Raw genomic sequence first — 13,871 nt, forward strand, 5'->3', positions numbered from 1 at the left:
AACAGACAGGGAATCAGACTGAGCAGGGGAACCAGGAACCACAAAGTGAATGGCTGGCAAGGATCCATGCCTGGGTGGGGTTTAAATAGCAGCAGAGAACACACCTGATGGCTAACAGCATGGAGACTGAGAGCAAGGAAAAGATTAACCCTTAATGACCTAAGCACACCCAATAGAACTCCTAACACGTCTCCCAGGGAGACGCCGCGCAGCAAGGAGACCGCGGCGACTCCGTATCCTGACATATATTAATTAATAATTTGAGAAATTCTCAAAACCTTTAAGACTTCTCGGTTCCTCAGGCTATAGACTAGAGGGTTTAAGGCTGGGACTACTCCAACATATAACAATGAAAGACTCATGTCCAGTTCTGAGGAATCTTTAGAGTCAGGTTTCAGGTAAAGACTTAGTGAAGTCCCACAGAAGAGGAAGACAACTGTAAGGTGAGAGGAACAACTGGAGAAGACCTTCAGTCTTGTGGCCGATGTCTTCAATTTCACGATGGTGGAAATGATAAAAGCATAGGAAGTCAAAATCATGGCAAATGGTAAAAACCCAATGATACCTTCCTCTATCCACATCATTTTGTTCACAAGTGTGATATCACTGCAGGAAATCTTTATCAAGGCTTTGATATCGCAAAAGAAATGGCTGATAAGTTTCGTATCACAAAATGTTAAATGAGATATTAAGATGACATAAAGCGATGAGTTCAAGAAACTGACTATCCAGGAGAGAAGGGCAAGTGTCACGTAGACTCTCTTATTCATAATGATGGAATATCTCAAGGGGATACAAATAGCGACATATCGGTCATAAGCCATAAAAGCCAAAAGGAAAAACTCAGATTCTGCACAAGCTGCAAATGCAAACATCTGTGTGAGACATTCTAGGAAGGAGATTTGGGTTTCTCCAGTGACTTGAATGACCAGGAGCTTTGGAAGGACATTGGAGACAGAAGCTAAATCCTGGATAGACAAGTTACATAGGAAGAAGTACATCAGAGTATGCAAGTGGGAAGACAAACATACAACTACTATAATAATAAGGTTTCCCAGGACAGACAGGAGATACATCAGGAAAATACCCAGGATAAGAACAATAGAAGAACTATGAGGTCCGGAGAAGGTTTGCAATGTAAAATCTCCATAAAATGTTTCATTTCCAAGCATTTTAGTAATATGATATGCAAATCATATGTATGACTATGTACTATGCAAAGAATACACAGATATAATGGGGAGAATTGATCATAAGAAAACTTTTTAAAGTCAGTTTTTCTGCGTTACATTGCTGTAACTTACACCAAATTTATGAAATGTTGCTTGTTGTTTGATAAATTTAACGTATATTTCATTCTAACACTTCTGAGATATTAGTCCTCTTTCTAAGTGTAATAAAAGTGACAGGTTTTGTAGCTTGGTAAATGTAGTGTTTATACATGTAGACAGGCTAACTAGGCCCAATTTCCTATCCATATTTCGAAACTGGAGCAGTGTAAAAATGCAAATACTCTTATTCCAATCACATCTCAGGACCGCCTTATACATGTCAGATCTTTCAACTTATTAAGAAAACTTTCTCTGTGGTTTATTTCTTTTCCCACTGAGTAATTGACTTTGAATGACCTTTAAAGAAGAAGAAAAGTCGAAATAATAATAATAATGGTGTGGGATAGCCTTAAGGATATATCTGGACACAAACAAAAGACAGGTCATCGAACAGTAGGGGACAGGAAGTGGCTTAACGAGCTTAATCTATTCTTCAATAGATACGACTCCAAGCCAATGCTCCCTCCACCAGCATGTCAGACAACCCCCTTCTCCTCACACACCAAGACCCAACCCCCACCGACCTGCGGTCAACTGCAACCTGACTATCTGATCCTGCAGAAGTCTCAGGTGTGTAGGGAAATCAAGAAGATTAAAGCAGACAAAGCTGGAGGACCTGATGGTATAAGTGCAAGGGTTCTTAAATTGTGCAGTGACCAGCTAGGTGGCATTATTACGCACATGTACAATATGAGTCTAAAGCTGGGAGTGGTACCTCGACTGTGGAAAACATCTTGCGTGGTACCAGTCCCAAAGAAACCCAACCCAATGGACTACAATGACTACCGACCTGTAGCACTGACATCCCACCTGATGAAGGTCCAAGAGAGACTGGTCCTGACACACCTACATCCCCTAGTGAGCTCCGCTCTGGACCCCCTCCAGTTTGCCTATCGGCCAGGCATTGGGGTAGATGGCGTCATCATCCACCTTCTTCATAGAGCTCTTTCTCACCTAGAGAAACCCGGGAACACCGTCAGAATAATGTTCTTTGACTTCTCTAGTGCGATCAACACCATTCAGCCAGGGCTACTGAGGGAAAAGCTGAACCTTGGTGGTGTGGACCATCACCTGTCCAACTGGATCCTAGACTTACCTGACAAACCGCCCTCAGTATGTGAGAGCCCAGGACTGTGTGTCTGACACTGTGATCTGTAGTACAGGGGCACCACAATGTACAGTTCTTGCCCCATTTCTCTTCACACTGTACACTGCTGACTTTAGGCACAACTCATCCAGTTGTTACTTACAGAAGTACTCTGATGACTCTGCTATAGTAGGCCTTATCACTGATGGTGACGATAGGGAATACAGACTTAAACCGGGATTTTGTTGAATGGTGCCAGCAGAACCAGCTCAGAATTAATGCCGGGAAGACCAAGGAGATGGTGGTGGACTTTAGTAAATGGAGAGGTGCTCCGACCCCAGTGGAGATCCAAGGGACATGTATTGAGATAGTCAGGACCTATAAGTATCTGGACGTGATCCTCAATAATAAACTAGACTGGGCTGATCACCTGGAGGCGCTGCACAGAAAGGGCCACAGCAGACTCTACCTGCTCAGGAGGCTGAGGGCCTTCGGAGTCCAGGGGACACTTCTTAGGACCTTCTCTGTGGTTGCTTCAGCCATCTTTTTTGGTGTGGCCTGCTGGGGGAGCAGTATATCAACCAAGGACAGAAATAGACTTGACAGGCTGATCAGGAGGGCCAGCTCTGTCCTGTGGATCCAGTACAGGTGGTTGGTGACAGAAGGATACTGTCTGTGGTGACCTCCATGCCGGAGAACAAATCCCACCCCATGTATGGGACCCTGATGGGACTTGGCAGCACTGTAAGTGACCGTCTGCTTCATCTCAAGTGTGAGAAGGAGCTATCGCAGGTCCTTCCTTCCAACCGTGACCAGGCTGTATAATCTACATCAAACCAAGCGAAGATCACTCCGCGCAGAGAACGATTATGACGATGACCATGAAGTCTTCCTCTTTCTCTTCCGTTTCTCCTTAGCTGCTATGGACTCCTAATATATCTTCTCTTCTCAGCATATGTGTGTCTACGTCTGTAATATATTACTGTGTATTATCCTGTATCTGTATTACTATGCTGCTGTAACATACTGAAATTTCCCCAATGTGGGACTATTAAAGGATTATCTTATCTTATCTTAATAATAATAATATTTTTTTTAGTTATATAACACCAACATATTCCACAGGAATCTACAAATCTTATTTTTAAAAACAATGCTTTGTAAGAAGAAAATTTTGATCTACTTATTTTCCCCTGCACTAGCTGCTTTGCTTCCTACAACCTTTACTAGAAGTTTGGACAGATCTGAAATCCACCTCCTGTTGCTTTGGTTTTGGCTCCATTTTCCCTTTTCATTGCAGATCTGCCTGTTCAGATTGACTGCTGTGTATTAGCACAAACTCTCCAGGAATAGAGGTACCGTATTTTTCGGACTATAAGACGCACTTTTTTCCCCAAAAATTTGGGGGGGAAAGAAGGGTGCGTCTTATAGTCCGAATGTGGCGCCTGGCACCCGCCGTAATAGAGAGGCAGATGCCGTCAAGGGATAGACGCTGGCACAGGTGACGGGGCCTGAGACATCGCTGCGCTCCTCTGCCCTGCATGAAGCCAGCAGCGGCGATGCTATTCCGCTCCTCCGTCCCCCCGCCGCTGGCTTCATGCAGGGCAGGGGAGCGTAGCGATGTCTCAGGCCCCGGCACCTGTGCCAGCGTTATTCCTCGCCGGCATCCGCCTCTCTAGTACAGCGGATGCCGGGTCAGTATCGGTGGCCCCTTCTCCCCCGGGGCCGGTCCCCACCGGCCCCATACCTGTGAAGTTGCAGGCCGGCTCCTGCGCGGCGATATCGCAAGAGCCGACCTGTTCGGGTGACAGCCGGGAGCCTAATGAGGCTCCCCGACCTGTCACGGCTATATTAGTATTATGGCTGGGTCTATGACCAGCCGTAATACTAATAGACAGAATGTCCTATAGACGGCAATACAGTTGTATCGCCGTCTATGGGACTTGCAATCAAGTGACCGCAGGTTCAAGCCCCCGGGGGGGAATAAAATAGTAAAAAAAAAAAAAAAAAAAAAAAGCTTTCACAATATATAATAAAAATATGAAATAAATAAAAGTTCTAAATCACCTCCTGTCCCTAGAATATATATATAAAAGTAGAAAATCATATATCATAAACCACCGGTTTTTTTTTCAATACAAGGTGATCTAAGCAATAGATATTCCCCAAAATGGTATAACTAAAAAGTACTTCTGGCCCCGCAAAAAAAACCACTCTATGCGTCCCCGTACAGCTGCAGGGTCACCTGTCAATGTGGCCTTGCAGCTGTTGCAAAACTACAACTCGCATATATTAAATATTTTACCATTTTTTGCTTCAAAATTTTTTTTCCCTATTTTCCTCCTCTAAAACCTGGTGCGTCTTATAGTAATATATTAATAATAAAATACAGAAATAAGGCTAAGCTCACATCAGTCTGTTGCTCTGATCTGTCTTGTTCTTAACATGGCAGTGAATGATGATGGATGCAGATAGAATGTGCTCCTTCTGCATCCGACATAATAATAGTTTTTCAGTCTGATGCTATGATAGATGAACAATGGACTGATGAAAGCTTACCCTCCATTATAATACAATTATTTTATCCTTCTTTACAGTCTATATTAGCCTTATATACATCTCCATATTATATACTTCTCCATAATTCTCCGGATCTAGATTTGCAATAGACAGCTCCCAAAATCTGGAGTAATATAACATAAGTAATAGGGCTGAGCCGATCTTGAGATTTCAGGATCGATTTTAAAATCCGACTTCCGATCATTTTCCAGCCGATCACGATCGTGAAATTTGCTCGATCACCAATCGGAATCCGATATTTCCCGATCCCGATCGCTCAACCCTATTCCATGCTTCTCTATGGGAAAAGTCACTTTTAGACTTGAGTTGATCTTGAGACTTCTATATCTGATTTCTGATCATTTTCCAGCCGATCCCGATCGTGAAATTTGCTCGGGCGACGATCGGAATCCGATCTTTCCCGATCACTCAACCCTAGAAAGTAACGTAAGTACCAGGAGTCTCACATTTAAAATGGAAAAAAAAGAACTTGTGGGAGTTTAAGACAATGCATGGTTTTGTATACTGTTAATAAAACTATTAAGAAATAGAGGAACAGTTTATCTGAAATTCACAGACAATGTTGTATCTAGCAAAAAAAAACTTTATAAAATAAAGAATATGGCATAAGAAAAAAAATAAGAATAAGTAAAAAAAAAATGTATTAGTAAAGAAGAAATCCAACAAATGAATGTTTTTTTTCTATTACTACCTATTTCCTAACTCACTGGTCAGTGTAATATATCCGGTATAGACAGCACAGTACAGAATGATCTCTTATATATTTTAATGGCTTTTGTTATAATATATGATAAGAAGATTCCTCGGCACAGTGTGTTACCCTTGTGATGCTTGATACATCTGTACACGTCTTACCTGAGAGGTCCGTACCTTGTAAGGTGCTGCTGATCTCTTACAATCCCAGTATTTATAGTTTTAAGATGGCTGGTTATTAATCCCAATAGAGACATCACTAGACACAAAGGAGCAGATACATCATTGTAGAATATTCATATTCTTGTATATGGTATAATATCTAGGTCATTGCATCATTGACCTGTTTGCAATAATATTAAATCATTTAACCCTATAATAACTTATAAATTGACCTTATAAGGAGGGAGAGTGATGTGATCTTTATTTTGTAGTATATGGAGTGGGGTTGTCTGCTGATAGTTATCCAAAGATTCAGTAGACTCAGACATTATATATATATATATATATATATATATATATATATATATATATATATATATATATATAATGAAGGGTGTGGTCTGGGAAGACAGGTACATTCCAGCCAGGCACCTAAAGAGTGTGTAGTAAAGACTCACACCAGGGAGGTCAGCTGACTAATCAGGCCCTAATAACAGTCTGAGTGTGAAGACTAGCAGGGTGGCACCACACAGACAGAGTTGAACTGTCCAGACCGGACCTCCAAAGCAGGTACTGTGCCACCCGTTGTTGTTGCCAAGGTGGGAGACTCGTAGCCAGTCTCCTGTTTAGTCAGGGAAAAGTTTCCTTATGTTTAAGTTAGTTTTCTCAGCTGAGAAGGATTTTGTTTTTTGTTTAACCTGTGGCTTTTCAAATGCAGTGTATGCACTACATGTGGATAAAGCCTGAACTTTTGTGCAATCCACTGTCTGTGTCCCTATTTCCTGCACTGCTACAGGCATCTACCTGAGCGATTCCCCACATATGGTGCTTCGGATGCGGGCATACGTGCAGTGAGACATACACAAGATGAAATAGAAAGCCACAGCTATGGAGGATACTGTGAAACAGCTGATACTGGCTAATCAGCAGCAGCAAGAGACTAACAAGCTGTTGCAGCAGAGGCATGTAGTGGCTAATGCAGCGCAACAAGAGGCTAACAGGCTGTTGCAGCAGGGACATGCAGAGGCCATTGCAGCGCAACAGGAGACCAACTGTCTTTTGGCCAAGCAGCTGTCCATGTTGCTGGCTGCTCAGCAAAAGGCCGACCCAGCAAAGCCAGAGTGGGATGCCAGAAAAGCGTTGCCAAGATGACATCAGAGGACGACGTAGAGGCCTATCTAACTGGGTTTGAAAGAGTGGCCACCCGTGAGAGGCTTCCACTGCAGCTCTGGGCAGAGGTGTTGGCTCCTTTCTTAGTTGCTGAGTCCCAGCAAACGTACTTTGACCTGAGTTAGCAGGATGCATGTGATTACCAGCGCGTGAAGGCAGAGATCCTGGCCCGACTGGGTGTGGACCAGAATGTCTGGGCTCAAAGAGTCAATGAGTGGGAATACCAGGAGGCGTTACCACCAAGGTCCCAAATGCACCACCTTGTCCATCTTGTCCGGAAGTGGCTCCAGCCGGAGACATTGACCCTAGCGCAGATTATGGAGCGGATTGTCGTACACCAGTACCTGAGATCTTTACCAAGTAAGATCCAGAGGTGGGTGGGGCATGGAGACCCAAGAAATGTCAATGCATTGGTGGGGTTGGTGGAGCGATACTGGGCTACGCAGTCCCTTGCGAAGGGGTGCCCCCAAATCCCGCAAGCTCCCAAGTCCCAGAGGGCCAATTTATCTTGGGCTCCCCAGGATAAGGTAGTGACCCAGGGGAGAAGGACTGTCATCTGCTGGCAGTACCAGGGGCCATATTGCAGTTAATTGTCCCTGTGCCACTGAACTCATGGACTGCAGCCTAAGTCGGAGGAATGCTCTGCTGAACATGGCACATACTGGTGGGACTGTCACCTGATAATCCCCTTCTGGACTGCTATTCAAGACCTGATTAGAGACATATATAGCAGGACTTTCATAATCACCCCGTCCATGATATTTCTAAACCTGCTTACCTCTGCGTACCATTCAAGGAAAGACAGACTTGTTACCCATCTCCTTGCGGCAGCAAAATTGATTATTCCTCTATTCTGGCTACAGAAAATGTCCCTTCATTTACGCTATGGGAGGAAAAAGTCCCCCAAATTGCTCGTTTCGAGGAGCTTCTAAGTTGGACCTCGAGATCTAATGAGAGCTACAGAAAAATGTGGTCGCCTTGGCTTCTGCGCAATCTTATTAGACGATGATGGGAGTTGTGAATCACACTGTTACTCGACGTCTTTGGTGGAGCTCTCACTTACCAATTATTCTTACTTCTTTTTTCTCTCCTTTTTCTTTTCTCTTTCTGCGCTTTCTCACCTTCTATTCTTTCTTCATCTTATCCCCCTCCCTTCTTCCCTCCTCTTTCTCCTCATACACGACTGTTATGTTATTAATACCATATAGTCATATGAACTATACTGTATACTGTACTATTACCTGTATATACTTTGCGCTACATTTGCTCATTTGCTGGGGTAAAGTACCTGTGATGACCTTTTGTTCTTTGTTCTTATCTCATACTGAGATATTGTGGCTCTGTGGAGTGGCTAACGCATCAAAATTCCTCCATGTTGCAAATTGTCTTAAGACTACTGGCAGCACCTAATCCAGGAAGGGTTAATTGTTCTCATGTACTGAAATTTACATTACAGAACTCATTCTGAGCTTGACCTCATTGGGATTTTGGATAAATTATTTTATTTTAATTACACTCTAGTCTCCGTAAGTATTTTTCTATCATCCTTTATTATTCTCTGTAAGATTGTAGGTTTGCTTAAAGAAGAACTTTCACCATCTCCATCAACCCTAGTTCTTAGCATATGTTAATAACTGCTCCTCCACTGATTCTCGCACAGTTGGAATTTTTTCTCTAGCCCCCACCATTCCTGATCAATCACTGCTGTTAGTTTTGGTGCCTGATATGCTATCCAGACTTTGTACAGTCAGAAGGGCGATGTCAGGCAGAAGCAGACAAGGGGTGTGATTCTGAGGTCTGACACTGGCTGCCTATGATTGGAGATCTGATTCACACCGGATACCGCCTGTCCGACATTACAGAGATTAAATATCACATCAGGCACCAAAATTAGCTGCGCTTGTTGTTCAGGAGTGGTAAGGGCTAGAAAGAAAATTCCAACTGGAATAAGTGGAGAGGTGCCTATTAAAGGGGCTCTATCTTGGGAAAAGTCATTTTTAGATAAGCACATCCTTGCATAGCTTTTAGTATGTAAATTACCTCAGTAGATTTTGTATAAGTCCGTTTTTATTCACATACTAATGAGCTTCAGCCGTGCACCGGAAGTGTCTGTGTGCACTGTCTGCTCTATGTGTATGCACAGCAGAGATGAGTCATCAGCACAGCAGCCTCTGCCATACACACACATAGAGCAGACAGTGCACACAGACACTTCCGGTGCACGGTCAAAGCTCATTAGCATGTAAATAAAAACAGACTTATTCAAACACTACTGAAGTAATCTACATACTAAAGGTACATGTGAAATAGCTTTTCTAAAGGCTATGCAAGGATGTTCTTATCTAAAAATGACTTTTACCAATGATAGAGCCCAATGATAGATGCTAAGAACTTGAATTGGTGGAGGTGGTCCTCTTTAAGTGCACAGGTAGTCAAAGATGCACTACATAAGCAAAAGAACCATGGTGAATATCTCTGTATCCCATGTGAACGTATTGCCCATCTGAAGGCTCATATTAAAGAACTGGAATAGCAAATCCCAGCTCTAAGGTCTTATTCATCTAAAATACTACTAGCTGTATGGTGGCAGGTTTTTTGTAACTGCCGTCAAGGGACCCTTTTACCATGTCCTATCTTTGCCTGTTTTCAGGGATCTCTCAAAAAATTAATTTCAATGAAGGATCCATGAAAATGGGTCTCAGGTGGATGCAAAATAACTGTGAAAAAGGTGTTCATTTGTTTTTCAAGGCAGTTTTATGCATGGTCATCTTAAAGGGGTTGTCTAGAGAGTTCATTTTACCTGACTTCCTTTGGTGGTTTCTTCATGCTGGACCCTGGTTTTGATCCTGGGTCATGTGATCAGAAACAGCCCCCAACTCATGGGTCACCCTGCCTCTTCCCTTGTTCTGATTTCATATGTAATTGCCTATGCTATGGGTGCTGGCTGACTAAAGTAAAGTGTAGAGAGGGTTGGGGTAACAATGGAGGAGAAAATATGTTCCAAGAAGTGATACACAATGACTGTTTCGGTTCTACCAAGCAACATTTCTTGATGGTGTGATGATGAAAGGGTTTCAGTCTCAGAAATGGCAACTAATGGATACTGTCCTCACTAACAACTGGGAGAATAGCCAGTTAGTAGTCTGGAATTGTAATGTGGATACGGCAAGGCAAGATAGTGGTTATAGAATATTCTATAGTCAGTTAGATGGATAGAATTATTTTTTTTTTCCAGGATTACCTCTGTAAAATATTTGATGTATCCCTGCTAAAAAGGACCACCCAATTGGGTGGAGACATTATCAGAGGGGAGATGGGTTGTCCAAGTGGTCATAGTTCAGCAATGCAGAATACATTGTAGGTATAAGAAAAGACGTCTATGCTCCAAGCTGATATGAAGGACACAAAGGACGCCATGATGTTAGAAGAGGAGCAAAGAAGAACAACAAAACTGATAGCTGGCTGGTACAGAAAAGGATAGGGAAACATTGTTCAATGTAAAATCCCCTGAATAGACGGGGCAATACCTCCGTTTTGAGAAAAATGGTTCAGTCACCAACTGCAACAAGGTTTTTTCAGCATAAGATCTGTGAATTTATAGAATAGTCAATTGTATCCCACAAGGTGGACAGTGGTTACAGATGATGACTTCAGAGATGGCCTAGATGATTTCTTCCAACAACATATCTTCAACACATATAAAATGTACAGAATTAATTTATTGTACCTTAATCCATGACATTTCCTATTTCATTTAAGAGAATATATGCATAGTGAACCTGACCAGTATATCCTTACACAGTGCTCTAGATACAACCCACATTGTTACATTCATGGAAACATTCTAGTTCCCCGGTTTTCAGAATGACTGGAAGCTTTGTAATAATGCTGAAAGTGTAAGCTACATTGTGGGTGCTCGAGTAAGGTTGGATTGTGCAACCTTGAAGACGCATATACAACCACTATAATTATGAGGTTACCAATATAGACAGAAGATGGATCAGGAAAATGTCTAGAATAAGAAGGACTCTGAGGTCCTAAGAAGGTTTCCAAATGGCAGTCATGAGAGGAGCCACAAGTAATGGCTATTCATTTGAATTGCTTGGAGCAAGGGTGTAAATATTGGGGGTGCAGAGGTATCAGTCACTACCAGGCTCTCCACACAGAGAGGACCCCGAAGGTCCCTTTTCCACCCAAAATATACCCCTATTCCAAATGAAACAAGGAAGGCTGGGGTCTAAGTTAAGATTTTGCGTTGGGACCAGAGAGCTTCAAGTTAATCCTTGGGAGGTCTCCTGCATTCGCAGCAAGCACGAAATGTTATGTGGACTTCATGCCAACCATCTTGTTAATGAAGGCTACATCTGTATCTTTATGCTACTTATTAAACTTTATTTGGTAGAAACCTAAAGAAACATTTACATTGTATGCACTAATAGGCAAAAATCAAAGAATGAATTTAGATATTCTCAAAACCTTCAAGACTTCTCTGTTCCTCAGGGTATAGACTAGAGGGTTTAAGGCTGGTACTACTGCAACATATAACAATGAAAGACTCATGTCTAGTTCTGTCACGTTTTTAGAGTCAGGCTTCATATAAAGACTTAGCGAAGTCCCACAGAAGAGGAAAACAACAATCAGATGGGAGGAACAACTGGAGAAGACCTTCAGTCTTGTAGCCGATGTCTTCAATTTCAGGATAGTGGAGATAATAAAGACATAAGAAGCCAAAATCATGACAAATGGCAGAAACCCTATGGTACATACCTCTATCCACAGCACATTGCTCATGTGTGTGGCATCACCACAGGACAGTTTTATTAAGGCCTTCGTATCGCAAAAAAAATGGCTGATATGTTTGGGGGTCAGAAAATGATAAATGAGATATTAGGAAGACAAATAGTGATGAGTTTAAGAAGCTAGCTGTCCAAGAGATAAGCGCGAGTATAACGTAGACTCTCTTCTTCATAATGATGGAATATCTCAAGGGGATACAAATAGCAACATATCGGTCCAAAGCCATAAAAGCCAACAAGTAATACTCTGTATTCACACAAGCTGCAAATACAAACATCTGTGTGAAACATTCTAGGAAAGAAATGAGAGTTTCTTCAGTGACTTGAATGACCAGGAGCTTCGGAAGGATATTGGAGACGTAAACTACGTCCTGGATGGACAAGTTACATAGGAAGAAATACATCGGAGTATGTAACCGCGGAGCCAAACATACAACCACTATAATGATAAGGTTTCCCAGTACAGACAGGAGATACATCAGGAGAATGCCCAGAATAAGAACAATAGAAGAACTCTGAGGTCCGGAGAAGATTTGCAAGACAAAGTCTCCATAAATGGTCTGATTAAATGATGTTCTATACATATTAGTAAAGGGAGGTATAAATCATACAAGTCACTTACATAGAATACACATACAATGGTGCTATAAATTTTTATCGAAAAATTCTCCAGTTTTTGGAAACCAATTTCACTCAGAATGAATCTAAATTTTAGTGGGACGTGATTAGAGATGAGCGAACACTAAAATGTTCGAGGTTCGAAATTCGATTCGAACAGCCGCTCACTGTTCGAGTGTTCGAATGGGTTTCGAACCCCATTATAGTCTATGGGGAACATAAACTCGTTAAGGGGGAAACCCAAATTCGTGTCTGGAGGGTCACCAAGTCCACTATGACACCCCAGGAAATGATACCAACACCCTGGAATGACACTGGGACAGCAGGGGAAGCATGTCTGGGGGCATAAAAGTCACTTTATTTCATGGAAATCCCTGTCAGTTTGCGGTTTTCGCAAGCTAACTTTTCCCCATAGAAATGCATTGGCCAGTGCTGATTGGCCAGAGTACGGAACTCGACCAATCAGCGCTGGCTCTGCTGGAGGAGGCGGAGTCTAAGATCGCTCCACACCAGTCTCCATTCAGGTCCGACCTTAGACTCCGCCTCCTCCGGCAGAGCCAGCGCTGATTGGCCGAAGGCTGGCCAATGCATTCCTATGCGAATGCAGAGACTTAGCAGTGCTGAGTCAGTTTTGCTCAACTACACATCTGATGCACACTCGGCACTGCTACATCAGATGTAGCAATCTGATGTAGCAGAGCCGAGGGTGCACTAGAACCCCTGTGCAAACTCAGTTCACGCTAATAGAATGCATTGGCCAGCGCTGATTGGCCAATGCATTCTATTAGCCCGATGAAGTAGAGCTGAATGTGTGTGTTAAGCACACACATTCAGCACTGCTTCATCACGCCAATACAATGCATTAGCCAGTGCTGATTGGCCAGAGTACGGAATTCGGCCAATCAGCGCTGGCTCTGCTGGAGGAGGCGGAGTCTAAGGTCGGACCTGAATGGAGACTGGTGTGGAGCGATCTTAGACTCCGCCTCCTCCAGCAGAGCCAGCGCTGATTGGCCGAATTCCGTACTCTGGCCAATCAGCGCTGGCCAATGCATTCTATTAGCCCGATGAAGTAGAGCTGAATGTGTGTGCTAAGCACACACATTCAGCACTGCTTCATCACGCCAATACAATGCATTAGCCAGTGCTGATTGGCCAGAGTACGGAATTCGGCCAATCAGCGCTGGCTCTGCTGGAGGAGGCGGAGTCTAAGGTCGGACCTGATTGGAGACTGGTGTGGAGCGATCTTAGACTCCGCCTCCTCCAGCAGAGCCAGCGCTGATTGGCCGAATTCCGTACTCTGGCCAATCAGCGCTGGCCAATGCATTCTATTAGCCCGATGAAGTAGAGCTGAATGTGTGTGCTTAGCACACACATTCAGCTCTACTTCATCGGGCTAATAGAATGCATTGGCCAATCAGCGCTGGCCAATGCATT

At 43.1% G+C, this 13,871-nt stretch overlaps 1 protein-coding gene and 1 pseudogene across 1 annotated transcript; both read right to left on the reverse strand.

Moving 5' to 3' along the window:
• Positions 1-248: 248 nt before the first annotated feature.
• Positions 249-1,172, reverse strand: LOC142202867 (olfactory receptor 1500-like). The gene has a single exon (XM_075273220.1). It carries the CDS (start codon positions 1,170-1,172, stop codon positions 249-251), a length of 924 nt encoding a protein of 307 aa, XP_075129321.1.
• A 10,297-nt stretch (positions 1,173-11,469) lies between these two features.
• LOC142202868 (olfactory receptor 2D3-like) lies at positions 11,470-12,403 on the reverse strand (annotated as a pseudogene).
• Positions 12,404-13,871: the final 1,468 nt, after the last annotated feature.

Source organism: Leptodactylus fuscus, chromosome 5, assembly GCF_031893055.1.
Source record: "Leptodactylus fuscus isolate aLepFus1 chromosome 5, aLepFus1.hap2, whole genome shotgun sequence".
Classification (NCBI taxonomy): Eukaryota; Metazoa; Chordata; class Amphibia; order Anura; family Leptodactylidae; genus Leptodactylus; species Leptodactylus fuscus.

Coding starts and splice junctions, on each gene's coding strand:
- LOC142202867 (XM_075273220.1), bottom strand. CDS start 1,172: ATGCTTGGAAATGAAACATTTTATGGAGATTTTACATTGCAAACCTTC.